The sequence below is a fragment of the Mycteria americana genome, chromosome 1, assembly GCF_035582795.1.
Source record: "Mycteria americana isolate JAX WOST 10 ecotype Jacksonville Zoo and Gardens chromosome 1, USCA_MyAme_1.0, whole genome shotgun sequence".
Classification (NCBI taxonomy): Eukaryota; Metazoa; Chordata; class Aves; order Ciconiiformes; family Ciconiidae; genus Mycteria; species Mycteria americana.
In genome coordinates, this window is record NC_134365.1 from 92,298,168 (window position 1) to 92,326,050 (window position 27,883).

General features: G+C 46.4%; 2 protein-coding genes across 5 annotated transcripts; one reads left to right on the forward strand and one right to left on the reverse strand.

Moving 5' to 3' along the window:
• Nucleotides 1–304: 304 nt before the first annotated feature.
• Nucleotides 305–21,296, reverse strand: TMEM39A (transmembrane protein 39A). Its single transcript, XM_075512530.1, has 9 exons — nucleotides 21,162–21,296; nucleotides 9,054–9,247; nucleotides 7,263–7,485; nucleotides 5,752–5,835; nucleotides 4,204–4,346; nucleotides 3,358–3,706; nucleotides 2,351–2,538; nucleotides 1,716–1,836; nucleotides 305–1,164 (listed from the first exon to the last, which is right to left on the reverse strand). Exons 2-9 carry the CDS (start codon nucleotides 9,164–9,166, stop codon nucleotides 931–933), a joined length of 1,455 nt encoding a protein of 484 aa, XP_075368645.1. The 5' UTR covers nucleotides 9,167–9,247; nucleotides 21,162–21,296; the 3' UTR covers nucleotides 305–930.
• On the forward strand, nucleotides 19,921–27,728 carry LOC142414820 (uncharacterized). 4 transcript variants are annotated; one of them, XR_012777223.1, is made up of 4 exons: nucleotides 19,921–21,751; nucleotides 21,946–22,312; nucleotides 24,743–24,984; nucleotides 27,623–27,728. XR_012777223.1 is itself a non-coding variant. In XM_075512554.1 (3 exons), exons 1-2 carry the CDS (start codon nucleotides 20,873–20,875, stop codon nucleotides 22,306–22,308), a joined length of 1,242 nt encoding a protein of 413 aa, XP_075368669.1. In that variant the 5' UTR covers nucleotides 19,921–20,872; the 3' UTR covers nucleotides 22,309–22,312; nucleotides 24,743–25,630. The 4 variants fall into 4 exon arrangements, 2 of the variants coding, with proteins under 2 accessions (XP_075368669.1, XP_075368656.1); XM_075512554.1 differs by lacking the exon at nucleotides 27,623–27,728 and having other exon boundaries at nucleotides 24,743–25,630; XR_012777225.1 differs by lacking the exons at nucleotides 24,743–24,984; nucleotides 27,623–27,728 and having other exon boundaries at nucleotides 19,921–21,153; nucleotides 21,946–22,682.
• The last annotated feature ends 155 nt before the right edge of the window (nucleotides 27,729–27,883 follow it).

Below are 27,883 nucleotides of genomic sequence, written 5' to 3' on the forward strand. Positions count from 1 at the left end.
TCTGCCTTGAAGGAAATGGCTGAATATTCCCTAATTTAATGCTATTACTCAAGGGATTAGAGATGGATGTTTAAAATAATCAGTTACCATCCTGGTAGATGAAACTATTTAAAATACCTTCCTAAATGATACACTACCCTGAAACTATAATTTCAGTATTTAGTTCATTCTCTGGGTAGAGTGAGGGAGCTGAGGTTGCTAAGATGACAGATAGGAGCTAAAGTGAATCATAGAATCATTTAGGTTGGAAAACACGTTTAAGATCATTGAGTCCAACTGTAAAGAGTGTGCTGTTTTTTTTTAAATTATACCTCCATCCTGCTAACAGTGGGAAGAAGAAAGAACTGAGAGCTTTTACTGACTGACAGTAACTTAGTCTGTCTTTCTGCACACTGCTTCCTCCCTTTCCCTAAAGTGGTATCACATCAGTGCACATTTCCAGTGCAAGACTTCCCTGGTACTGAGGTTACTAAGCTAAACTTTACTCATCCTGGTTGAAAGGCTCCCATGTTTCCTTTCTTCCCCTGGCTGTTAGCTTATCCAAGTTCTACAGCAGACCAGTTCCTAATTAACAGCAGTTCTATCCCCACAATATGCAATAGCAAGGCAGTTGTGTGAGCAAAGCGGACACAGTGACCACACACACAATCCTGTTGCTTCACATAGATATATGTATGGGTAGAGATATACAGTATATACACATTGATCTTTTTTTATATATATAAAATAACACCTTGTTTATAAAGCGACATTTAATTGCCACTGGTTCCCTTCCCACCCCACAAAAACAATAGTATACAAAATATAAAATATTTTAAATATTTATAAACGCCGCAAGAAAAAAATAGAACTGTACGAAAATATTTTTTTTCTGAGGTTCCCTCCCTGCCCTGTGGGAAGGGAAAGATAAGGGGTACACATTTGGCCGGCCTAGTGTGCCTTGAGTCCATAGTTGTTAAGTGGGTAGGAGTATGCCCTGCCTAATACTATCCGGTCCCGGAGGAGCTTAAATAAGACGTAGTAATTGCAGAAAAGGATGAGGGCCATGGAGAGCGTATGGTTCCACTTTTCTGAGCGCAGCAGTGAGTAGAGCTGGTAGCAGACCACACTGCCTTCAATGAGAATCAGCAGGTTGAGCAGCCGTAATGGACGGTGAAAAAGGAACTGCAGGGAAACAGTTTAAAAGGACAGATTTCGATAATTTGTTGCACATACCACTCCCAACTTCAACACTGCATACTGCTGTCAGGCATCACTGAGCTAGCAACCGCTATGCTGGGCAGAAAAAACATACTCCAACCACCACTAGCTGCTACTTAGGGAAAGCAGCATAAAAAACAAGCATGTAAAAGTAATTTTGCTTGAGAAGGGGAGGATGGGTGAAATAACCTATTGGCCAGCTGACATACTTTCCCTTTTCCCTGGAAGATGTTAACTAGAACCCTCTTAAGAATATGCCACTGCCTGATGGGAGAGCTGTGTCACCATGATGAGAAAGCACTGACAAGGCAGCTGTGGCTTCCATCTTGCCCAGACATCACTGTAATACTGCAAAGGGAAAGCCCCTCTGCTGAGAACAGGTATTTTGTTTATCAGCAACAGGCTGTTGCACAGCACTGAACTCTGTTCCGCACAATCTGCTCTGCTGCAGCTAGGTTTCAGCCTCTCCTCCCTCCCACAATTGTAACACATCAAGCTAGAGAAGAGATACTTGCATAAAAGCGGGCATGGGACACATCTGAAGGCACTGCTACGTTGTAAGGCCCAACTGCTTTATACAGGCATCGGCTACGTCGCACCAGAACTCCTTGTGGCCATATTGTGTTTTCTGACCAGCTGTAGGGAAAGAATGCCAGAGTATTAGCATCTGTGCTCCCAGCTCCCTGAATGTGGGTTCACAGGAATGGACTGCATCTTGAAAAATACCAAAGCCTCTGCCACAAGGAGATGTCCCAGCTCCCACTGGAAAAGCACAGAGAGGTGATCACAAGCCCACCAGCTGGACTCTGACTGAGTAATGTGAACAAATGGTGCAAGAACCTAGCCCACTGCAGCAGAGGGGGCCACCCCCTGCCCCTGCACAAGCTACTTCTCCAGGGGCCAAGCAAATCTCAGTGTTTGTTTCTGGGAAGGAACCAGCAGTGACCACAGGAGCTCAGACAGCTCTCTAGAGCAGATGTTTCTATTTCTAGGGAACAAAGACCAGCAGAGTTGCACCTGTGACCCCTGGCACTGTGGTGAATGGGGAAGCTTCCTCAGTAGATAAGCAAGTATCAGCAATGCTTATCTACTAGAATGTCTTTTCAGCCTCTTGCTGGGCATGCCAACCCTTCCCCATCCCCACACTCACATATGCTGTGGAGCATTGCTGTAGGAACCGTGTTCTAGTTTCTGCCACTTGCCAAGGTGGGCAGCTGATCTGTGGAGCAGGTCACAGTACTTGGGAGGCAGCAGCTGCGTGGTGAGCATGACAAAGGCATTGATCCACACCATGATGAGGTGCTCACAGGACCAGCGCATGTCGTAGTACTGGGTGCTCTGCAAAGAGACCAGACAAGAACTTGGCACCACTGTCACAAAACAGAGGAGGGAATGACAAGGGACGTACTGCGTGTGCATCCAGCAGACCCACACCACACATTACAGGCATGCGCTTTTGGACCAGTGATTTCGGAGGGTTACAGCTTAGGAAACACTCAAGACTCCCTTCTCCTTGAACTGAAGGAGAAAGGGCAGGGGGATGATGCTGCAGCTGGTGCTTCTCCTCCTCCAGCAGCAGATACAAGGGGGTTTGCTTGCCACAGAATTGCCCCAGGAGCACCAATTGCCCCAAGACTGCAATGTGTATTGTGGAGCCCTGCCTGTTTCACTACACCAACTGGAGCTCGTTCAAGTTAGAAAAAAGACAGATTAAAAAATACAACCCCCACATTGACAAGAGGTTCTTGGATTTAGTTTGCCAAGCATCCTAGTTGGCTCTGTTTTCTAACAGGCTGAACACCAAAGCCTCCGATCCAAGCACTCAAAAGCCCGGATGTTGGATCTGAGACAGGTAACAACAGGTTCCCTTTTCTAGGAAGAACACAGCTATCCATCTGCCTAGGGCAGGGGGTGGGAGAAGGGGAGTTAGTAAGTGGGGTGATGGGACTAGAGGTGCATCACATTTATGGCAATACCTATCCGCCAACCAGGAGCAGTACTAGTGCACTCCGTATGCAGCCATGCTCCGCTATCCGGGCTGCCAAAGGGGAGACAGAGAAAAGGGGAATTAACCAGGAATCTGGCCTGGCAGCAATTCACACAACATTCAGAAGGAGACGGCGGGCAGGGGCACAGAGAGAGCCAGGCAAGAGCTACCTTCACAAAACACAGTGGCAGGAATGCCACATAGTAGGCACTGAAGAGAGAGTTGAAGAGAACTTCCTTGATCCTGCGGTTGAAATCTGCTTTTAGGCACTCCACTTCATTGCGGATGAGATCTGGGGAGAGGGGGCAGCTGTGGGTGGGGATAGATGTAGGATTATTGAACTGTTCTCTCAGGGATTCCCACAGAAGCGAGAGGAAATCTTTGGGTTTGACCAGGCTGCTGACAGCTGAAGCCCCATCATCCACCATCTGGTCCTGTACCAAGTAACCACAGTCTGCAGGTAGGGGCTGTGCTCTGCTGTCCTGGTGGAAGCAGCACAGAGGAACATAGACACCAAACCTGAAGGGAAAGAAAGAAAAAAAAAAAAGGGCTGAAATGACAGCCATCCCAACATGAAGCAGGGGGCACCTTCTTGACAGATGTTGGCCCTTACGAGAGGGACACCACATAGGAACCCTCACTCCAGAAGCTAGTGGCCAAGTCTTCTCCCCACTTAGAGGCTAGGGGAGAAAACTCCTGTGAGACAGCTATGCAAAGAAGCTTTTTTAAATCCCATTTGTGGAACCAGTGATCCCAGTGACTCAGTCTTCAGTCACAGTAAAGGCCCCTCACGCAAACAGCATACTGCAGACAATTTGTTTCATAAGCTCAGCGCCATCTCCTTGCATCATCCCCAGCCATTCCTACTTCCCCTTTAATCGTAAGATGAAGGGACTTTTGTCTGCATGTCTTTTGGGGACAGATTATAGCCAACAGCTCTGCTTCCCATGGTGACTCATGTCACCCCAAGTGGCTATGCTCCCCCCACCCTGAAGGTACAAGGTGGTGTCACTCACGGGTAGCCCAGGAAGAGAAGGTTGAGAACAGAATGGCTGCGGAAGAGGTTGACCAAAGTCCAGCAGAGCACCCATCCACAGAGGGTGAGCAGCACCAGGCGCACCATGTAGTGAATCACTGATGTTGCACCCACCTGAGAGGCCTGCAAATAGAGAAGAAACATTCAGCAGCCCTGTAACGCTCATGCTAGAACATGAGCACAGGAGGTGCCTGTGGAGGAGGAGCCGGGAGAGGGGTGCCAGGAGGCTGCCCTTTTCCTCCCAGAAGTAGGAGACTGACTCTCTTAGAAAGATGAACGCCTTTGATTTTATTCATGATTGGTAGAATCCAAAAGTTTCAAATAAGCACAAGTTGTTGGGCCTGACTAAAATAGGGCCTTTTAAAAATCAGAGCTGCAAAGTCCCGTATTGCTCTGATGATAGTCCAGGATAGCCTGAAACACATTTCCTCTTGCTCTTTCCTTTAGAAGGATCAGGTCTCACCATTCATTTTCCTAAAGAACTGCAATGTCACAGTTCTCAGCTGAGGGAAGAGAAGATGGTGTACCTTGGCAATCCCAAAACTAGATTTCCACCACTCATCTCTACAGGCTGCAGTCTACTGAGGAGGCACCACCTTCAAAAGGACAGCAAGAAAGTTTGTTCCAATCTCCAGAAGGGAGAAGGCAACTGAACTATGAAAAGATTCTTAGGGGTTAGAGCCAATAGATGGGATATGCAAGAACTTGCATGGAAGGTTTCAATGCAGAAATTTCAGTCTATGGGAGGCTTTACGGAGGATGTGAATGTAAATGAAAGTGGTAGGAATCAGAGATGAAAAGAGAACTTCAGAGATACCATCTTCTCCATTCACCTGTTCAACAGGACACAACTGTTCCTTTATTTTATTTATTCATTTTTAAACTTATTGCTTAGTTGCTTAGCCTGGAGTTGTGTTAACTGTTTCAGTGGACAGGTCATTTTGAAGAGAATGGAAATTCTTTCTCAAACATGTATTTGGCCTGGTTCCTGGTTCTGCTCTCACAAACACAGAGAGGGTCTCAAAATCTGAGGTGACATGACCAGAGCCTCAGAGTTAGGGAGCAACCAGGACTGGAAAAGCAGTTCTACCAGCTATTCCTATTTCATTTTAGTGTACTCAGGCATCCTCCTCCTGACCTTTCCCCTCTAGTCTCCTGTTCATTCTGCCAGTCTTGGCTAACCTCCCTGTTTGCCTTTCTGCTACCTGACTTGCAATTCTCTCAGCCACTTCTCTGGCACGAGATAGTGAGGTACAGAACCGCACCTGCAAGGATACAGAAGCAAGTGGGACAATTTCATCTCCTTCTAGCTGCAGAGGCAACAGAGCTACCCAATACTGCAGGACATGAATGGGCTCAAGGAGAAAACTACAAGGCAGAAAGGCCAAAATCTTAGTCCTTCACAGCCAGAGTTGTTCTGGGGGAAGAAACCCTCCAGCTATCCAACTTGCAGAACTTTCTCAGGCCATGGATGGTCATGCTCTGCAATTTGTACTACAGGCAGGAGAGAGAACAGTGGGAATGTTACCTCAGAGATGAGGGCCCACACCAGCCTCCGCGCCAGCATCACTGTGATGAACGCCGCCAGGTGGTAGTCAATGAGGTGAAAATTCTGAAGGAGGAAAGAGAAAAGGTCTTCACCAGGGGAAGGAACTCGGAAACCACCCAGCTGGGGTGGGACTGGAAAGCTGGATGCTGAGAGCGCATTAGGACCTTGTGTAAGCATTCCCCAAATCTCTCTATTAGGGATGAGGGACAAAGGATAAACTTCAGTAACACAGGAGTGTCTCCAGAAGCAAGATCTTCCCCACATGGAGATTCCTTCCCATGGAGAGATTTCCACTGAAAACAAAAAAAACCCCACCCTTCAGGCAGGTATTTTTGGAGTCAAAGGGACATCTAGGACCAGGATCCTACTATGGAGAACAGCTTGCAAGTTCTCCTGGGAAAAGCCACTGAGCAACCAGAGCAAGGGCAGCTGAAATGGAGTCCAGAGCACACCAGCTCACTTCAGCTCTTGATTTCAGAAATGGTCAGTAGTGACCAGTGCTCCCTGATAATCAAGCTGATCTGAGAAATGTCATCCTCACGGGCCATAGATCTGCATTAGAAGTTAATGTTGGCTCCAGCTGCATCAAGTTAGATACAGCTCTTGGACCCCCTATGATTTTTCAGTGAAGCCATCAAATGTGTTCTGGCTAGAACAGTTAGCAGACTCCGAATACTGCTGTCTGGGACTTCAAGGACATTTTGGGTGAAAAAGAATACTTGACTTCTGGTGGGAACAAACAAGTGACCATTAAATCCTTTCAGGTAGGGAGCCTGAAACAGAATGCTTTTTCTTCAAAGAAAGCTGTGTCCAGCATCGCATAGCTGAACTTGAAAGTAATAGCTGGATAACTGGAACACCAGCACCATCTGTCGGTGTAGTTAACTAAGGAACCACCTCATGCCTCCAAGCAGCAAGGACACAATATAAATCGAAGGACCACTTCAGAGGCTAGCTTCACTCAGATGAGGTTTGTTGACTCAGATACAGGTCACTGCCATGTTGTGCAGCTTATTGACCAGGAAGAAGACTGAAACCGAGGAGACTGGAACGTTTACGTAAGCTGAAGATCTGACCCCCTCCCCAACTCCTCTGCTGCTGACGGGCTGTGATATCCTAAGGAAAACTTCCATCATCTCCCTTCTCTCAGGCTCTGTTGTTTTTACTGGGAAGGGCCACCCACAGCAGGCTCCTGCAGTCTCAACTCCATTTCAAACCCTAGGGGCTAGCCAGGCCATGCAAGTATCTGCAAGAAATTTCCACTGAAGGGGCCCTCCTGACACCTCTCTCTCTTTCTTTCTCTCTCTCACCTTCCATGTATTTTCTCCCCTGTAAAATGGGCAATGACATGGCCTTGGCTGATGGGGGTGCATGCAAACTCCCCTTCACCCCCTTAATGTCAAATGCTTGGTGATTCCTGGACTGAAGAAGCATGGAAAGAAGCTGTGTAATGACAAAGCATGAGTGACAGCATTTGCTGGTGAACTCACCAGTGAGGTGCAGGAAGCAGGGTGATTGTATGGGTACCACCAGACAGTCTTGTAGATGTTGATGTACTGAATGAAGAGGGCTACCAGTAGGTAGATGAAGAACAGGAATTCAAAGAGAAGGCTCCCATCCAACGGCAGTTCAGGGATCCGGCAGTGACGTACAGGCTCTGGAGTAATCAGCGCTGTGATCGGAGGCGCAGAGAGGCTGATGGCACTACCATTCCTGAAGCAGACAAATACCACTCCCTTGGTAAACATTCTACATCATCTCTACCACTTTCCAGGACATGGAGTGCTTGGGGTTGTGCATTTGGGACTGGGCATAGCTAGAGGAGGGACGGCAGCAGTCTTGCTTTCATATTTCTGGCGCAAGACTGGTGGTGATCTTCATCTTCTTAGCTCAGACAAAACCCTTATCCAGCATTTTCTCTAGACCACAGACTGGTCTGCCAGAGGTGCTGACATGCCCAGCAATATTTCAGTAAACTTAGAGATGGAGGAAGAAAGGTACAGAGTGAGGAAGCAAGTCCAAGCAAAAATCATTGAGGATTCTGTGCCGAGCACTTAATGTTGGCTCCTTCCACACATCACTAGGACGTTACAGTAGCACCCAGCCTCCTTCTCCAGTATTGCAAAGTACACATCATCTTTCTGCTCACAGTTCCTCTCTTAAAAAGAGAGGTAACTAAAAATGGAACAGATTAGTTCAGCCACTTCCTAGAGGCTGACCTCTCAAGTGTTCTCACACTTCCTTCTTCCCTAGCCTTCAGAGGCTAGGACAACTAAAAGCTCCAGCAGACTAAACTGTTGGAGGAAGTTCAGACATAAACTATGCTGTGTCTGAGTGAAACCAGGGTAAGTGACACTCCCCCAGGACCTTGGGGCACTGACTCCATGGTGTCACCACAGTTACTTGTTCCTCAAGAATCTAAGACTCTGCCATCCATCCATCTTTCCCAGCCAGAGAAGTCTTTAAAGGCCAAAGCTAAATGGCTTGGATGTCTTGTCTCTGTAAGGATGAACCTATACCAAGTAGATCAGGGCCTCAACATGCAGCAAATAGCTTCTCTAGTCTGCTAACTTCTGTATGGAAGGAAGCAACACTGGGCATTTTTAGTCTTTGTGCTAAATGTGGACATCTAAATGTCACCGTGTGTTCCTTTTTCAGCCCCCAACTTCCCCAGAAAATGGAGATGAGCTTTGCCAACTGTGAGAATTAGTTTCATCTGCAACCAGCAGGGCTAAAACAGAATATAGGCATCCTCCTGCCCTGCCTTTCTATCACATAGGAGGGGGACTCACAGCTGAGCTCTGACATGTGACACTAACTCCCTGTGGCATTGCAGGCAAGCGAGCAAGAGAGACAAGGACTCATCGCCTGCTAGGACTCACTGCTCTGGGAACTGCTGCAGGGAAAGACAAACTGAACACTGTGCAATTTCCACCCCTGGCCGTTGTGACCACGGTGAGCAGTGAAGGGTGGCTGAGACCACTTCCACAATCCTCCCCATGGGGCTGATTTTAATGCATGAAATCAAGAGAGGGGCCGCAGAGGGAATCGTGCCACAGCAGAGCTGACAAGAGAAGCTGGAAGATGTTTGTCATGCAGGGCATGTTCCCTCCTGGATGGGCCATCTCCTAATGCCACCGCAGAGGGCTCGAGGTTCCTGTCTCCCATTTCCTCACTCTAACCACGAAGCCGCGCTCCCGGGGGTCAGAGTGGGTCAAGGATCCTGGCTTTTAGTGCTATCCTTGCCGCAGGTGTCTCAACAACCCTACCTTTGTCCTCACCTGTTTCTCAAACCGGTACCGTTTCCGCAGCTCCCGCCAACCAGCGTCTGGAGAGAAGGCAAAGCTGAACGGCTTAGCTGCTGCCGGCTGGGTCCCCTCCTTCCACCGGGCATGACCAGGAACCAATCCACTTCCAGTGCCTCCGGCAGGCTGTGCCCTGAGACCCAGACAACGATCCCAAAGCCTTTCCAGGTCTGCAAAGGAGGCAGAAACATCACTTAAGCTGCAAACAGCTGGTCACCTAGTTCACACCCCAGCCAAGCGAGTTCATGCAAAAGGAAGGCACTGTCATACACTCAGAGCCCTGTGGGACACCCATCGCCACCCTAAAACACTGAGCTATTTCAACAGCACCAGATCAGCATCTGCTTGCATACAGAGCATGGATGCCACTGACACTGTGTCTTTAAAAAGCGGCTGCTTAAATTAGCCATCAGCGACTGCTAGCACTTCCTGTTGGCTGGAAAGCGCAACCGAGCATCTCCAGTGCTGGAGACCGCACAAGTGCCTGCCTCATTTCAAAAGCAGGCCTGGGAAAAGCCCTCCCCCTGTTCTGGTGCAAGGAGCTACTAGAGCTTCACAGGTCTTTTTAACCACCCAATGCATCACTTGACAGGCTCTGATGCTGGTAGGCAATTTGCACCCTCTCTGTCAGAGCTCTGAACAGACAGACAGACTGGTCTCCATGAAGTTAATTGCATGGTTCAGCTCCCTTCTGTGCTAAGAAAGGCCAGCTGACCCAATGGTAGGAGGTCCATTTAAAAGTGGTTCTAGTTAGAAGAGTAGTGCAGCAAAACACACATATATACATGTACTTCAAATCCACATACAGGCAATCACATATCCCAGCCCTCAAAAAAAATTAAAAAGCAAGCCTGTAAATCTTTATTTATTTTAAATGACACATTTAAATCAATCAGTTCCTTAAAATGAACTAGTATGAGAGGGGCTGCACAACTCAGAATATCAGTAACAAAGGTGGATTCTCTGGCACAGACTTTATCACTTCCCACACGATTTTGCTTTTATTTCATTTGTCTCCCACATGACACTGCAAGGATTTCAGCAGTCAGGTAAGTTTCTGATGGCTAGCAGACATGAGAGAGAGAGGGGTTGAATTGGAGTGCGAATGTGGAAGTCATTCCAAGCGCACATGCTGTACAGAATCATGACACTGAGTGAGCATCTTGCTACAAGGACCCTGGTGTGCCTGCATGTCTGGAGACTAATCAGCTGCCCTTTTGGCAAAATATCACAGCCAGAACCAACACAGGGTCCAAAAAAGCACCGCCACCTTCTGGGAAACTGCATCTAGCTTCGAAATTTGCAGGTGGAACCTATCGTCTATTTATAATTCAGTTATCACCTTCAAAATCTTGAGAAATCACAGCTGGCAGAAATGCCAGGAAGTTCAATGAGTCACACCACTGTCACCATGAACACAGTATACAGGAGAACTATTCTAAAAAACACCCTCAAAGAATCATCCTTTGTATTAAAATTTCCCATCCTTCATCTCTACTCCAATAACTAATTCTCAAAATTTCAACAAAAATCAAGATGTTTCAAAAGACAAATGCCTTCCACATACATGAAGGTCACTTGCAAAAAAAAAAAAACCAAACCAAAACGCACAACCAAATTTGTGAAATTGCATGAAAGGAGAGAGCAAACATTGGACAATTTGTGTTTGGAGGAAAAGAATGTGTTTTGGCAGACTTCAAAACTCTCATTGTAATTCCAATGACAACACAACAGAGAACTGAAGCCTTCCTTACCTTTCTAGTCAAGACTAAAGCTTTCAGAGAGCTTTCTCTAGGATGTTCTAGAGTTTTATTTGGGAATATTTATATTTCAGAAGTTAAATATGAACAGCAGAAAATTCTGCTGCATGCACAAGATGAGCAGGGGCAGCAACAGACAATGCAGAATTCACTTAGGGCATCCAGACACTCTACATAAGCAGCTAAGGTGAAGGAAAAAAATGAAAAAACCTCTAAAAGGAGCAACTTTGAGAGCCATTTTAAGCCAAATTAAACTATTACAGGGACTGTGGAAGCTAAAACAATTGGTCTGATACAACCTACAGGATATTTATGATAACAGATGCAATACATTGGTAGTCTAATTAGGGCATTAATAGTGGAAGGTATTTCATGCCATATTCAGTAATTCATGTAAATAATTTAACAGCTCTTATTAGTATTATCCCATTAGCATGCTTCACATGTTTGCCAATATAGACACTTGGATACTGAGTAATTGCACTTCCACCCTCTGGTTTTGCAAACCAATAAAATGCAGGTTTCTACCAGTAGAAAACGAACGCCTGTGGAAAGGAGCCTTCCTTAACGTCAGTGCACCATATTTTAAATGCACTTGAATAAGCCCTTTCACAGTGATCCATGAACATATAGACTGGGCAGTTCCTCAAGCCAAGCTTTAAATAACTTTACTTCACTGGAGTTTGATCAAATTAGGTAGGTGTCTGCTAGAGCAAAATCTGCCTGAGAGCCATTCCCTTTTTTTTTTTTGCTTTTGTTTTGTAAAACTAGCCACAAAAAACTGAAGCTCCCCAGATAAAGTTAAACAAAGCAGTGAGATTATAGATCAGTTTGACTCTAAGTCTGCTTTTTTTGGCCTTGAACTAATCAACAGCCCTCCTTTTTGAGGGCAGAGACATGGGAAAAAGCCTTTCTGTAGTTTTCAATTAATAAACAAAGGCATGATTCTACTGTGAAAAATATGCTAACAAGAAAAAAAAAAAAGTGTTCATGACCCTTTACTCCAACAGATAAGATTCCTCTGTGCAACCAAGTGATATTAAGTATTACTAAAAAGCCCGCAGAGCGAGCTGGGAGTCTACTAGGCTCCCTTCTGTTTGCAGAGTCCACACCCCATCAGTAATCTTATTTTATATAGAGTCACAGGCACAAAAAGTGAGTAATGGAAGATAAAAGCTTTTCCTGACAAGACTCTTTAGTCCATTAATGCGATTCCACATTGTTCTTCACATATAATTTCACTTAAAAGTCAGATACTTGTAGTCCCTTCATCCTCAACATCCCCAGAACAGAAACTGCCTAGCTTCCAGGATCTCCTCTCTCAGGCAGATGTGGGCATCATAAAAACACACAAGAAGGATCTGGGGACCAGCTACAGAACAGTGGACGGTGGTCCTGACTGCGCACAGGGAACAGATACGGGTACAGACAGCTCTTGGGTCCTTGAGAGGGACCGCGCTCTTTCTTTGCGACAGAGACAAAACCTTCAGCTGTGACATGGTTATAAGAAGATCCAGGAACAAAAGGCATCAGACCCTCTGATTTCCAATTCATGCTTTTAGGACTACAGAGAGAACTTGGGCATTTTGTTTCTCTGCACCAACACTCTTCCTCCCCATCAGTTCCCCAGCTATCCTGATGAGGCAGGATCAAGGCAGGCAAGAACCGCAGCTGTGAGCGAGGCTTTACTGATGAAGAGCTAGGCAGACGAACTATCCACCAGTTCCGAGGTGAAGCAGCATGCAGCCCTGTCCTGCTCCCCAGGGACCATCACTCAGAACCACGTTCCTGCATCAGCAGCTGCCCAAACAGCTCTTACAAGAGGCAAATCAGGAGAGAGTCAGTGACTCATCAGAATGAAAAGTCTGCCTGGTTCCCCATCTCTTTGCTGGAAACGCTACAATGCTCAGCCAGTTATTTTGATGGCGTTAACGTTTTTTAATTGGAGAAAACTCCGAGCTTCCAATCCTCTCGGGAAGCTCGCTGCACCAAGGCGTGAGAACTCTCAGAGCTTGGAAAACATTCAAGAGGCTCTCCTTGGCTCTACAAGTCCTACAACCAGATGCTCTCAAGAGCAGAAAGGAAAATGTGGCCACCCTCGCTTGCAGCAATGTGGCCTGAGAAGACCACAGGTCTCTTGTTACAACTCTCCATCTTGATCAAAGCAGCCTTCTTCCTGCTGAGTAAGCACGTGACACCTTGGGGTGAAGCAACACGTTGCCTCTGGGGCTGTTAGCGAGGAAGCTCTGCCTGCCTCTTCCTCCTCAGCAACACAGAAGCTCCCAGCGTTGTCTGGGTTGCTAGCAAGACTTTCCATTCGGCGTGCCCGTGCTTTATGGCTACACAGGCACGGAAACACACCCGTCACCTGTGCAGTGCTCCCTCGCAGGGAAGCGCAGCAGGCCACCCCCGCGGCACAGCTGCAGACCGCTGACATGAAGCACAGGGAACTACCAGCGCTGACAAAACACCACTGATGTTTCCAGCCCCTCCAGGTGCTAGTGGTAATACCCTGAACCACAGCTAGCACCAAGTGCAGGACAAACGGATGAAGGAACTGGGAATGGCGCAGGGAAAGTACAAGCCAAGGAGCGTGGAAGCGGCAGTGCAAGAAGCAGCCATTCAGTGCCATGGCAAGCAGCACCGCCCATCTCCAGAGCGCTCCTGCATCCAGGTATCTGGCAGTTCCTCCCCCCACTGCAGCAGCCGCCTATCCTCCTGCTGTCAGGAGCACTGGCTTCTAGGTCATTTTCCTTCAAAAAAGCACATATATCCTGGAACTGGACTGTCTGGATAAGCTCCGAGGTGCGAGCTCCCAGACCACAAAGGCAAGGGACCATTTAAGACCTTGCTGGTTCACCCTGGCCTGAGTGAAAGGCTCTGTCCCCAGGGCTGCCGCTGAACAGCACAGCCAGCACCTGTACAGCTTCTGAGGATGCTACTGGCAATGCCTATAAGCAGCCCCGCAGGTAACAACAACTCGCTGTGCTCCTGACAGCGGCTTATTTATAAAACCTTGTTTGCAAGGCTGCAAAAGACAGTTACTAGCCCCTGGTGAAACCATTTCTGGAAGGATGGGAGGAGGAAAATAGGGTAGGATTCTCTAACCTTTGGGATTAAATATAAAGTCATGACCATAGCAGTCTCGACTTTCAGCTGGGAGACAAGCAGCTCTTTCTCCTCTTCCTCCTTCCCACCCCCATCAGTCTCTGAAATTGAAATAAGCAATGTAAAAAGGTCTCTTGGTTACTAATGCCCTCACTTCAAGTCGCTGTAGCTGGTCAACCTAATCCCAAACTTGCATTTGTCCAGCAGTCCTAATGTCTTTGCAAATTATCAGCAAATCCACCTTACAGTCAAGTTTTCTTTTGAACTGCTGTGAGTCCTAGTTGCTGTGGCTCATTTTTACTTTCTTCTAGTGTGAGCCTTTTATTTATTTATTTATTTAAAAAACATTTTGACAGGTGGAAAAACTGAGACAAAAAGCTGGTAGCTGATTCACCCAACACAGTGCCAAAAAAATCAAGAAGAGAGCCTAGGAACAGCGATAGCTGCACCCGTGCCTCGGTCACGAGGCCACCTTGTCAGCCCACTCACAACTGCCATGCCGCCGGTAACCGAGAAGCTGCAAAACTTCTGTGGAAGCCCTAACTTGGTTTGCAAATAAAAAAGCATTTGGTTGTTGTGAGGGAAGAAACAACCACAGGTTATCAGCTGGAAAGCTAAATATTCAGTTTGCGCAGAGCTCCCCCAGCGCTAAGTCAACACAACCTTTCAACTCGGGCTGGCTCCAGAAGAACACACCCGCCACCTGTCCCAGAGCTCGGCCCTGGCCCCGGGCTGGGAGGCAAAACCGGTTAGGAGGGAGGTCTCCCAAGTCAGCACATTTTCCAAGTCCTCATGCCATACGGAACGACAGATTAAGAAGGAGATTCGGCGTGGAGAGACACGGAAACCCCCCTGAAGCGCAGCTCAGGGTCGGGCAAGGAGGACAAGAGCCAGATGGTGAATCACCGCCATCAGGTGAGGCACCAGCAACACTAATTTTTGCTCAGTGACGTAAGAACCAAGAACCTCCTCTGTAATAACAAAACCAACCCAGCAAGACCAAGTCAGCGTCGGCTGATACAGCACAACTCTGGCTGAAGAGGCTCCATCTATCAGTCCTCTACGCACGTGCCAAAACCGAACGGTGAAAGCAGCAAGAAAAAGGCAAGATTTCACAAACAGCATATATACTGTATGACTCATTTCAGGCATCTTCAGCAAGGAAGGCTAGGGCTGAGCTGACAGATAAGTCGGGAAAATAAAAGTTCTAGCTAAAGACAAAGTGAAGGCAGCGCTTGCTGTTTGTAGCTGCAACAGTACTTCAAATACCCACCAACAAAAATGGGAGCAGGAAAGAAAAGTTTTCCAGGAAAAGCCTCTCCAGGTTAAAGTGCAGTAAGCTCAGTTCAGCTCATTTTGCTGACGTGCTCTTCAAGGATGGGATACACAATACTCCTTACCTTAATACTCTAGACCAAGAAAATTATCCAAGAGATTGAAAAAGCAATTTTTAAAAATGGAGAGGGATTTCCAACCCAAATCCTACACATTCCTTAAAAATCCCCTCAAAGACCTTACTTCAGGGGGTGCAAAGATGAGATTTGCAGAGGTATGCAGGAAATATGGTCCTCTTCAGAATACAGATGAGTTCAAGTCTTTGTGAATTGGAGGAAAGAAGATACACACACTAAGCACTCTTAATGAACCTCCGGCGAGTACAAGAACAAAGCCACGATTCCCAGAGTAATAAAATAATACCTCATAACCATATAATTACCTTGTGCAACTAACTGCTGCAGAAGGTCAAAGCAAACAGCTTAGTAAGACTTTAATTAATGACTATAATAATTTTATGAATGAAAACAAGTGAAATTATGTTCCAAAAAAGCAAAAAAAAAAAACCAGCCTACAACACAAGGTCCTCGGGGCTCATCAGCTGCAAGTGGCCAATAACACACTTTTCACCAAGACAACGCTATCACACAGTTAGCAAGACATTAACATTTTCTTTGGCTTCTTCTGATGTATACATCAACACTCACAGCCAAATACTCGATCTAGGAATAAAGAAAGCATTGGCTTGTTCTTGTGTGAGAACAAGACAGAATTGCAGAGTTGAGCTTTTCCAGCAGCAGAGGGAAATGCAGGCCTGAGCAGTTGGATCATGCTCTATTTTGGTCCTACAGTTCCCATGCTTCTGAATTGTGTGGGGAAAGGGACAGCAAGTCCAGCCTCATCCAGAGCAAGAGGCTCAAACTAAAGAGCTTGCGGGAGTTACTTAGCTAGACATATGGTTCTCAAAGAACCTGCACTGTTTCTGAAAGCTCGGGAGAGTTTCAACTTCAGATCCAAAACAGGATTTGGATATGTAACAACACAGAAGTCTTAAGCTCCAACTCCACGTGCCAGTTACAGATAGAAACAAAAGTTCACTTTAGAAAGGGACACTGGTTGGGAATTAATGCACAAATAATACATCACAAGGACGATGTATTAGCAGACACAACATGGGCAAAGCTATCAAAGCTGGCCGTTAATACAATTTATCAACACGCACTTCTAAGTACATCTTGCACCAAAGCTCTTCAGTAAACACTGCGCACAGGCACGGCACTGCTAAAACACAGCCACCAATCGCCCTCTGTTACAGTGTGCAATGCACAGTGACTGGGAAAGGAGGGGAATTTTTGCTATGGCCACTGAGATTTTCTTTTCCAACTTCTCAGAGCAAATGCACAGCAAAACAGATCACTACGGGGGGGGGAGGGGGGGGGGGGGGGAGAAGGGGAAAAAGAAAAAAAGAAAAGGTGCTCTTGCCTTAAGAGCCCATCTTATAATTTTCAGCCAAGCAAGCCACCAAAATATGCATCCTCCTCCCAACCCTGAACACGTACACATGGTCTAATGGCCTGAGTACAGGACTGCAAGCCAGGAACTCTTTTGCTTTTTAATCTCTGCTCTTCAACTGACTTCCAGGGAAGCTGTTTTACTGATTTAGACCTCAATTTCCTTACCACAAACAGGATAAACTGTTTGGCAAGTATTTCTCCTCCCAGGGGTCTCTGTACATAGTAGTGAATATTTTTTACAGTATTATTTTAGTGCTTTAGACAAGCTTTTTTTAAAACAAACAGAAGCAGCTTTCCTGCTGTTTTTGCTCCTCTGCCAATCCCTATGTTTAATTTAATGGAGGTCAGCCATAATGACAAATCATGGGGAGTCACTAGGATTTTTCTATTTTGTGCTCGCATAGCTAAAAATAAGGCAGGCATCTGCCATCTGCAGCAATGAGTTTGAAGGCATGGTGTTAAAACACAAGGAAGAAAAACTTCCTTGAGCCTTACCCCAAGTCATCGCACTGGGATTCATATCGGAAGGTATCAGTGCAACAACAATTTCCATATCCCTGACATCATAGAAAAGCAAAATTATTGCAAGGAATTCTAAATAAATCATAATTTGCATAAATCATAAATTTGCATTAAAATATAAAACTCATATGAGAATACATCAACTCCCCTCTACTTGCCTCTTAAATAACAGGTACAGGTAATACACAAGTTCCCCGCAAAATGGAAAGGGTCTTCAATTCAACTTCCATTACTCTGGTGGGCGGCACCTCGTAAAACCATTTACAGAGCAACTAATCTAGCAGATCGGGGAAATGCAATAGGATACATTAATCCCTGGTACAATTAATTATACCAAGACTAATTTATCTGTCTGAATCTGCATACATGCTCCCTTATAAGTATTTCTGGGCCACAGATGTCTACTGACAATTTTGCTTTAAACCAATCATTTCAAATCCCCCAGCATACATGGATGCCGCTGCACCACGTTAGCCAGCACAGCTTTTCTGACTAGCTTGCATAATACTCACTTCCCACCAGAAGTCTCATTTTCCGCTTGCAACACGTTCAGCCCAAAAAGTCAAAAAAAGGTTGGAAATGACTCTCCAATGACTACACCCCACAAAGAATGGCAGGAAGTCTTTCAGGCACGTTTGTGATAGCTCATGAGCAATTTGCCCAAGTCACACAGCTACTAGAGATTTACCTCTCATTTTAAAAATCCACCTGCTAAAAGCTGTACCGCTTATCTAATTGTGGTACAGTCAGAAATAAATGGACTAAAGTTTCCATCAGCACAAGAGACCTGCTGTGGTTAGGTGAACAAAGAGGAGAAAGCTAACTCCATGGCATCATCCGTTACCGTGACAGGCCAAACTCTGCAGCCAGAGAGCGGATTAAGGAGATGGCAGATGGAAGGGATCACCAAAAGAAGAGGAAGGTCAACGGTTGTAATTTCGTATCTTTCTTACAGTTTCTTGTGCATAAGCTAACACTGCAGTACTGTCATCAAACTGTATCAGTTCTCCAATGGAATGGCAGTGCAAGGAGGACAAAAATCAGGCCTCAAAAAAGAAAATCTGTGTAACAGAATATCATGCCACACAATTAAGTATGACAGACCAAGTAGCACTGAAGTCTAAAGATCCCAAGCGTTTAAGTAGATTCTGCAAGCCAAATTCAACCCTCCTCTGTATTTCTCAGTCCATAAACATGCCGGGACATGAAATTTCACAATGGACAAACAAAAGAATGGTCGGAAATCGGTAATATTTTTAAGACCAAATGTTCTAATAGTAAATAAATTCAGCCAAATCTCTAACTGATTTTCATCAGTGCTGAAAAGCATGTACATCTTTGTACTGACAAAATATCTCTTCTTTAAATCCAGAGTACAAACCCAACCCCTCCAACTCAAGAGTTTCACATCCATAAACTAAAACTGAACCACATGCTTGTAACTCCCAGAAGAAAACTTTTTTCCAGGATTTCATGATACTGAGGCACAGGGAAAGCACTGCGACTGAGGAGTACGTTGGTCTCAGAATCAGTACTGTCTTGTTGCTTTGCACCATATCCACCTTTAGGAGCTGTAACTCTACAGTGTCGTACTGAGCGGCCCGACTGGCTTCTGAACTGAACGCTCATGGAAACTGGAAGCCACCTTAACAAACATTTCTAGCATATATGCTCTTGTATTCTCAAACATCCAGATTTGATGCCTGCAGAAGAAAAAAAATGTTAGTTTTATGATATCCAGACTTGAGTTGCCCAAGTCAATTTGCAATACAGACACCTTCAGAGAAAGATTTGTATTCAGTGCTGCTCAATTCCAAAAACAGCAGAAAGGTGTGGCTTTTTCCCCTCAAATACTACGTACATAATTCCATTCTCTAAAATTTCAGACCAAAAAGCAACGTCTGAAGAAAGCATAGACAAAAAAGTGATTAGGCCTGTCTGCTTTTGAGTAATAAAACATAACAGTATAACTATATTGGCGATGTTACATCAGCACAAATATTGCTCATATAGGCAGGCCACTAAGATGAGAATAGCTGTATTTCCTTAGCTACCGTCTGTGTATAAAGAATAATTCAGCAAGGTGCTAACCTGTACATCGCAAGAAGTTTTTAAAAGAATTTATCTTCTTACAAGCAGAATAGAAACATACTCTGCAAAATTAGGAACCAAAATGTTTTATCCTCATTTTACAGTCAGAAAGACTGTAAAAAATAAAAGTGAAGTAAAAAATAAAAATAAAAGGTCTGCCTTTTCTAAATTATCAGTTATTTTGAATGCTCAGGTTGAGGCAATATAGACACCTCTATCAGTAGCAGTGTGGATACCCAGACCTTCTGAAAATCAGGTCTCGGATGCCTGCAAGTCACTAGGTCTACAAGGAGATAGCCAGGAATGAGCTGTACAGGAGGCATGCAGACCTCTGTGGTCTTGAGATTAGGAGTACCCATCACATTGGACACAGTTAACTGGGTAAGGGATATTACCCGAGCTCCTCCATCCTTCCAAATAAATCAGACCTGGACAGCATTCCCACTGTACATGTGGGTTTGCACTGCAAAACCCCAGTCAAAGATGCTCAAGAACAGGAACAAGGAGTAGCTGCATCTACACCTGAAGAACTCCCAGTCCAATAAGGGACAACAAGGAGTGGGTGAAGTTTCAGCACAACTCCCAGAGAGGTCAGCATCGCCTTGCTACCACTTTGGCTCCAGTGGGCCCAGGTTTTACCAGCAGAGCATCATCTGATCGCGATACCAAGCACCTCGGCTGAAGGAGCTGGCACCCCAGAGGAGTGCTGGAAGGAGAAACGAGTGTCAGAAACAAAGCCACTCCAACAACAGGAGTGCCAGGAGGTGAGCAAAGGAGCAGACTGCGGGTTAAAGGGCTGAGGTCCTGCTCTGCTCTTGACATCCTGGAGCTGAGCCGTTCCAGTCCCATCCCCATCCTACCGTATCCCTCTCCCAGAAAATCTCTTGTGATCGCAGTGAGTTAACAGACCTGAGCTGGTTACAGAAGGGATGCCTCGTCTCCATAAACTTTACGACTCATCGCTTTGGAATATAGGCATCTCATTCCTTCACTTACAGTCCTAACAGATGCCAGTGATACGAGGGGCTTGCGATTCTCGACGAAAAGGCATACACGAGAGCGATCATAAATTGCAAACAAAGCTGCCTCTGTTTCAGCTACATGTTCACATGTTAAAACAATGCTGGAGTAGTGAAAGAACTACCTCATGTAATAAGGAAAATCATCGGCCTAACTGCTATCCTACATAACAGAGGACGATTGATACAGTTTTCTTAGTGGTACAAAAAAAGAACAGGCATAGACATGTGCACCCACGTCCATTCTGGAAACGGTACCTTATGGCAGGTAAGATTGGCCTTGACTTACAGAGGATTGCTTCATCTTCATCTTCCACAGGACGGTGCTCTCTCCTACCTCCGTTGTAGGACTGATTATGTAGGGATAGCATTTTAAAAGCCCAAAGCAAACCTACCCGTGACCCAGACCAAGTTCCTGGCGTTTCATCCTCAGCCCTCCTATCACGCAGCACCCGCCTCCCAGCAGCGTGCTCAGACCTCTGGCTTTAACCCAGACACATCAGGAAATGCCCAAAACGAGAAGCCCGGGACCCAGTGCCGTGGCACACCAGCAGGACGAAACAAAGCCAGCAGAAGCCTCCCCACCACACGCACACGAAGTTCGAGGTAGGCGGGAGGCAGCACCGCACGCACGGGGCAGCCTGCGGGGGCTCCGGCGGGAGGCGGCTCGGCCGCCCAGCCCCGCACCGCCGGGGCAGGGTCCCGCCCGGCCCGGCGGAGCCCGCCGCCCGCTTCGGTCGCACGGGCTTTCCCGGAGCGGAGCTGCCCCGAGGGAGCGGCGGGGCCGGTACTCACACATCCAAGCGCGGGCGACGGCGCGGCTCGGACATCGGCCGGCAGCGGGGTCCCCTTCCGGCGGCAGCGACCCGGCGGCGAGCCCCGACCCCCGCAGCCCCCCGGACCGCCGGCGGGGGACGAGGCTGCGGCGGCGCTGGCGGGTGCCCCTCCTCCCGCCGGGCAGACCCACCTCGCCGCTGCCCGCCGGCGCCCGGCGCCCCGCGGCGGGGCAGGAGCAGAGGCGGGCAGCCGCGGCCGCCCTGCCGGGAAGGGAAAGGAAAGGAAAGGAAGGGAAGGGAAGAGGACGCGGGCGGGCCCGGCCTCGGCACCCCGGCGCGGCCCTGCACACCGCCGGCTGCCCCCGCCGCCGCAGCTGCAGCTGCCCGGGAGACGTGGCAGTGAGGGCTGATGCTCTCATCACAGGGCGACAGGCGGCGGCGGCAGCAGCCACCGCGGCGGCCGCCGGCCGCGGCCGGCCCAGGGAGGGAAGGGCGCCGCGGGGGCGGGGCGGCCGCGCCGCGCCGCCATCTTGGTGGTGGCAGCAGGGCGGCTGGCGGTGCGACCGGCGGGGCTGCCCCGGCTCGTCCTTCCTGCTGTTTTTTAAACCCGTACGTCACCGGCGCGAGGGGTAGGCCCGGGCAGGAGTCCCCGGGGACGTGCTCTGTCTCTTGCTCTTTGCCGCGCCACGAACGTTTTTCTTGCTCCAGAATCACAAGAAGTAATAAATCCAGAAAGCTCCACGTTTTGCATCATGAGGCGCCAAAAAATTATCATATAATCATAATTAACCGCTTTATTACAGCCAGCAAATCGATTTATCCCAAGACGGAACATCGACAGCTGGAAAGTCCTGCTGCCACTGCCACCCTCGGCTGAGGTGCGATGCAGGTGCCACAACTGGAGAAGACCTGGGCCACCTGAGTATGTTAGAAGGTACGCACAGGTACTCGGGACAGCCTCAGGCACTGAAAGACCCGGTGAAGAGCGAGCCGTGGGGAAGGGACATCGGGTAGTATCTGCGATAGCCACCAAGCAGCAGCAAATAATCAAAGGCTGGCAGCGGTTGACACGATACCAACCCAAGGATTTCCTGAGCAGCGCTCAGCAAGTGACTTCTGGGCCAGCTTGTAGGCGCCAGCCCGAAGCTGGGGAGCTGTACTGGTGAAAAGGTATCTCTTTGAATTACTAGCTTTCACAACCACAACAAGAAAACTCTGCCAGGGAGCGAGAGGAAATAGCGGAGGAAAGAAATGATCTTTCACATGAGCAATAGACCATTCTGCGTGGGGATGCACCGCTTAAAAGTTTTACCCTGAGAACTTGGCAACGCAGGCCAGGCAAGTCTATGATAAATGGCATAGAGCTGGCCTGATCAACCGTCCCCTCTATTCTGTTTTACTTTTAAAATGATGGTCTGGAAGGGACTCCAATAAAGTCTCATTGCCTTATCAGTGTGGCTGGGCTTCTTTCTGATACAGAATTCTCCCTCCTCATTCCCTGCCGGCAGATCAGGTCTGTCCCTCATGCATTCACTTTCCTTCCTCCAGCCTCAGCAGCATCTTCAGATAATATTCATGTCTACAAACTGGACCACAGCTGCCGTACTCTGAACAGACCGCATATGCCTGCCTCACTGCCCTCACACCTCAGCTTTGCTCATCCTTCTCCCTGTAGTCACAAAAATGACCGGTGACACCCCAGCTGTACCAGCAGACTGTGGCCATGGTCCCTGTGTCTGCACCTCTGTAATACACACCTTGTACTAGTAAATCTGCCAAAGCGTTCTATTGTTCTGGATCAGCTGGAAAAAAAAAACAAACTAAAATGAGAAATCTTTCAAAAAATAAATTATTCTTAACCTCAGCCCAGGTGTCTCTAAGGCCTGAGGCCCCTGCTCCAAGAGAAAGCTGCTCTTTGTGTAAAATATGCCCAGAGGATCTTAGCTGATGGAACTGTTCAGCAGGGCACAGTAAGAGAGGAGACAAAGGTCTCTGCTAATTCGACAGGGGGGAAATTCCTTCTCAGCCGCAAATTTGAACACCAGTTTAAGTCTGAATACATGCAGAAGAATCTTACAGCTGCTATGCATTTTAACTCAAAGAAGTAACTTTGTCTTATTTGTACAAGTTAGGCTAATGACCTGACAACAACTCTGACTGGATGTTTTAAGGTTTACACACCCTCCTCTCTACCATACTACTTATTAATGGTTATGCATACAGAATTCAATGAAATCATATGGAGACTTGGGCGCCTCATCTTTTCCTTTCTCATTCTTACATGGAAACAGTATGAGCCTGGGACAATTGCAGAGTGACAATTTATTCCCATCTATCCTTGATAACACTATTTCAGAAACACCTTGCATTTAGCTGTCAGGGTCCTTGAGGCCAGTCCATGGAGTGTTGTATTTTTATCACTGAATTCATCAGAGAGACGTGTGAATGTTTCAGTCCTTGCTCTCCTCGTATTTGCAAGGAAACTGTTATCCAGACTGAGCCAAGGAAACTAGTACTGAGGAACAAGGAGCAGCTCAGACAGAATGTGAAAGGTGAGACTGTCCTTATCACATTTTGTGAAATCCCCCTAGTGTTTTAACTGATCCTTGCATGGGACTTTATAATGTGAAACACTGGATTACATCAGTGACAAGCCCAGGAAAGTACAGAGGCCCATGTTGAAAAAGACCCTTCCTCTCTGATTAAATGTGTAACTGCTACAGGGTCTTCGATAAAACACTCATACTGGGTCACCATATGGCCAGTACACCAGCAAACACTAACGGTATAAAACTGCTTACACTCTCAGCCAGTAGCACACTTGATTTTATCCATCTTTACCTCTGTTCCTGTTTTCTTCCGATTTCCTTTCTGGTATTTCAGGTTAATGCCCTTTTCATCTACTTCTCACTTCTGCCATGCTTTGTGTCTGTTTTCTGCTGTCCCGCAGAAGACCTAAACCCTTTTTCTTTGTCACTCACTCTCCCCCCTGTTTCAAATCCCTTTCCAGTCTTACTGATTTAACTCCTTCCTTTTTCATTTCATCAAACATCCCCTCTACCCTTTTACTCCAGGGCTATTGCCCCACAATCTGTGGGACATGAATGGGTATGACCCTGAACAGTCCTGTAAATTTACCCTGGGACACAGCTGTTATTCAGCTGAGAGTCAAAGCCTTACCTTGACAAAGCGAAGACGTAACTTCCATCTCCTGTACACGTATCCAGATGAGGCTGGGTACCACTAAGAGTGTAGCTGTAGCGACATGAAATTCAGCGTGAACCAATTGCTTGAACGTCAACCGGTGCTGGGATGACTTTTGAAGCCCACTCTAAACTCCTTGCTACTGACACCACACTGTTACCAGCACCTGGCCCACGTTAAAGTGAGCTCTGCTTTGCTGACTTGTACAACTGTGATGGTAAGTCATCACTGCCAAGGGCATATTTCCATGGAAGTTATTTTGTGCTGCAGAATGTTTACTTAGTGTGTGCTAGGATTGGGCTCCAAGGTTTAAAACAGGGTGTAGCTGAGTAAGACACAATAAAAATAGGAGCATAGAACTCTGGATTTAACACAACTATCTGAACACTCTTACAGAAAATACTAGTGTCACGGGGATCACGAGTCACTGATGTCTAAACACTTGAGGTGGAACTTCCTCTTGTGCCCACACAAGCACCGGTTGGATTTTGTGTGCAAAATGCTGCCTGGGAAGTCAAATCTCCCTTCTAAAGGTTCCTCTGTATCACAGCTGCACGCAAGAAAGGGTCGCTGCTGTTGTTCACCTTTCAAGGCCACATTGCATCAGGCAAACAGCTTCCATCCAAAAGATTTATCAGGTAAAAGGCCTGTGTTTAAACTGTGAGACTGAAGAATAGAGACGAAAAGAAAGGCTGCTTCCACACTTGCTGCAGGGAAGAGCATCCAATGTGGACTTTGTACCTGCGTCCAAGAAAACGGTGCTTCCATGTATCTTCTACACGTTGTGTTACGGAACAATTTTACTTCAGATCACTGATGACTAAGTGAATAGCAAACTAACCTGCAGGTCTTTAAAATGTACTCCTGCTCAGCAAATAGCAACACTAACAGAAACAGACCCAAATGACCCATGTTCTGATTCTTCTTGCTCAGAAATTCCACTATTTCTATGACGCTGTATTGAGATAAACTACATCCAGGATCGCTTCATCGGTAATGTTTTAGTAGCACTAAGAACCTGCTGGTATGGATTTGATTTCTGAGGGAAACTGTTTATGCTGTGCTAAGGAAACTGATGAGGCATCAGGTTTTCTGTCTGATATCATTGCCTCTTCCCAGACAGGGAAAAAAATGTCCGTTCCTCATCTCAACATAATAATGTTACTCAACACGCCATATACTGTATGTCCTTCTCCAAACTGGAGAGGTAGCATTCCACTGAAATACCTACTACTAAGTTTACAGATAATTATTTATTGGATGGCATTACTTCCACAACTAATGACCTTTGGTCTTTTTCAAAGATTTCAAAAATATCATTTTACACTTTGAAAACCTTGAGTCACTGGGACATTTGGGGAAAAAATAGCTTGTACTACATTTGCATGTGGCGTGGTACATTTACAATGACACATGGCTGATATTCTGGGTAGCTTAAGTTCAGTTCTTGTCATATTCTACAAGGGAGATTAAAATCAACAGCTACAGATCTCATCTAGGACAATCTGAATTTTTGAGGTAGGGGAAAATGTAAGGGTTTGTTTAATAAAAGATTAAAGATAGGTCACTGAAGGAGACCCCAGACTCAGGACCCTTCTCAACACAGACTCTGTTCCCATGAGATCCACAAGAGGGTTTTATTTTCTAGAACAAGCATAACATTTAGTCCAGAGGAAAGAAACCTGATTAAAGAAAGTTTGGTGAATGTTAAATTTGCCAGACAAGAATGCTTGTGGAGGAAAACATGCAGAGGGACTTTTATAAAAGTGTAGCCATAGAAGTGCTTCTATCAGCTTAACACAGTGTTCCCTGGGCCATAAATGGAGTTAATTGCTGTTCTCAGGGCATTTCTTTCCCACATCCCCCCTGATGCCTTCACTGCAATAGCCCAAGTTTCTCACACATCCTTTATACCCCTGTAACACAGTATCCCTGATACCTCCAAGTCCACACAACACTTGCAGATCCTCTGCATATCCCAATTCGCTTCTAGCATCTTCACACATACCTTTGGCCACCTCTTCTACCCCCTTATCTATCCTGTGAGACACCACTGTAAGAGCTTCATGTCTCACTGTTTGCTTACCTATCTTTGTTGGCCTGTAGGATGAGTGAGAATGTGATTTGCTGTGTGCATTGGGACTTAAGGTACACGCTGATTAAAACTGCAGTAAGCATGTGGACTGACAAGCCGGATAATGCCAATACACTCTCGGCTGGGGCAAACGATGACTAACGCTCTCTGTCACGCTCTCAGCAGAGTGTCTTCTGTATCTATAGCTCTGACTCTCACAGCACTAACAGAAACTTACTATCTTTGAGACCGAAGCCACTTTGACAGATGTGATTACAATCAGCAAGTAGCATCTGGATTTGACACTTACATAACATTATAAAACCTGACTAAAACTATCAATAGGTGTGATGACACCATTAGAAAAGGGGTCATTCATATAGTTTTTACTGGACAACTACTCATACATCTTTTAATTTTGGATACTCAAGATTCTTCACTATTTACAAACAGAAGGAATTTAAGACTATGCTTCATTCTCCCTCAGATCTAATTGCTGACAATTTCAGTGGAGGTTATTTTTTTCTTGCAAAAACATTTGCAACATTTTGCTTCATTTAATTTCTTACACTTTTAAACAGAATTTTTCTCCTCTGTGGTTCTTTTAACAGAAGTAATTTCTCACCACAAAAGAAGATGAATGTTACCTTTTTCTTGAAGGGCTTTTTTAGTGCTTGGCAGCAGATTCCTCTTGGGTGCAACTTTATGAGGTCTGGGTGGAATATTTCAGCTCCTGATGGGCATGTCTGCAGGCTTACCCTAAAGCCAGGCAGACTCAGCAGGGCAGCACCGTGGTCAACCCTATTGCCCCCCTTCTGCTTTTCTTGCCATTGTCAGTGAAATGGCTTTGATATTTTGACCAAATAATTTAAAATAATTGTTCCTTTTCTGCGGGTAGGGGCAGTTATGCTGGAAAGTTTTGCACGGAGAAACAACAAATATTACATTATAGCAATACGAATTTTGGTTAATCCATGCGGTGATCTAATTTGTATTGCAGGCAAAAATACCTTTGATTTTGAGGCTTTTTCCAAATACTAAGAGAACTTGCTAATAACAGATAAACACTTGCAGTCATCTGCATGTGGGCACACATGCTTGGAGGGGTTTTGTCTGCACTCTGTTAGGGTTCGATACAAAAAGCCCTTTTGTGATTCCACTTAAGATTAAGGGGAACACCTTTCTCTTTCCTGACCGATTAGGTTTTGGAAGCTGGTATCTTAAGTTCTGATTTCTGAGATGCTAAGAACTCCTGCCAAGCCCCATCTAATTTCGCTGTAAAGAAGTGCTAAATATGATACATTTTGAGAGGAAGCGAACTCTCAACTTTTGACGAGTACCAACAATGCAAATGCTGTGATGCCCTCGGCCCCCAAAGCTCCCCTGCAGCTTCAAAAAACCCAGGCACTTCTTCATTACAGCAAATGGCAAGAGTTCTGGCACCAGCCACGAACACCCCGGGC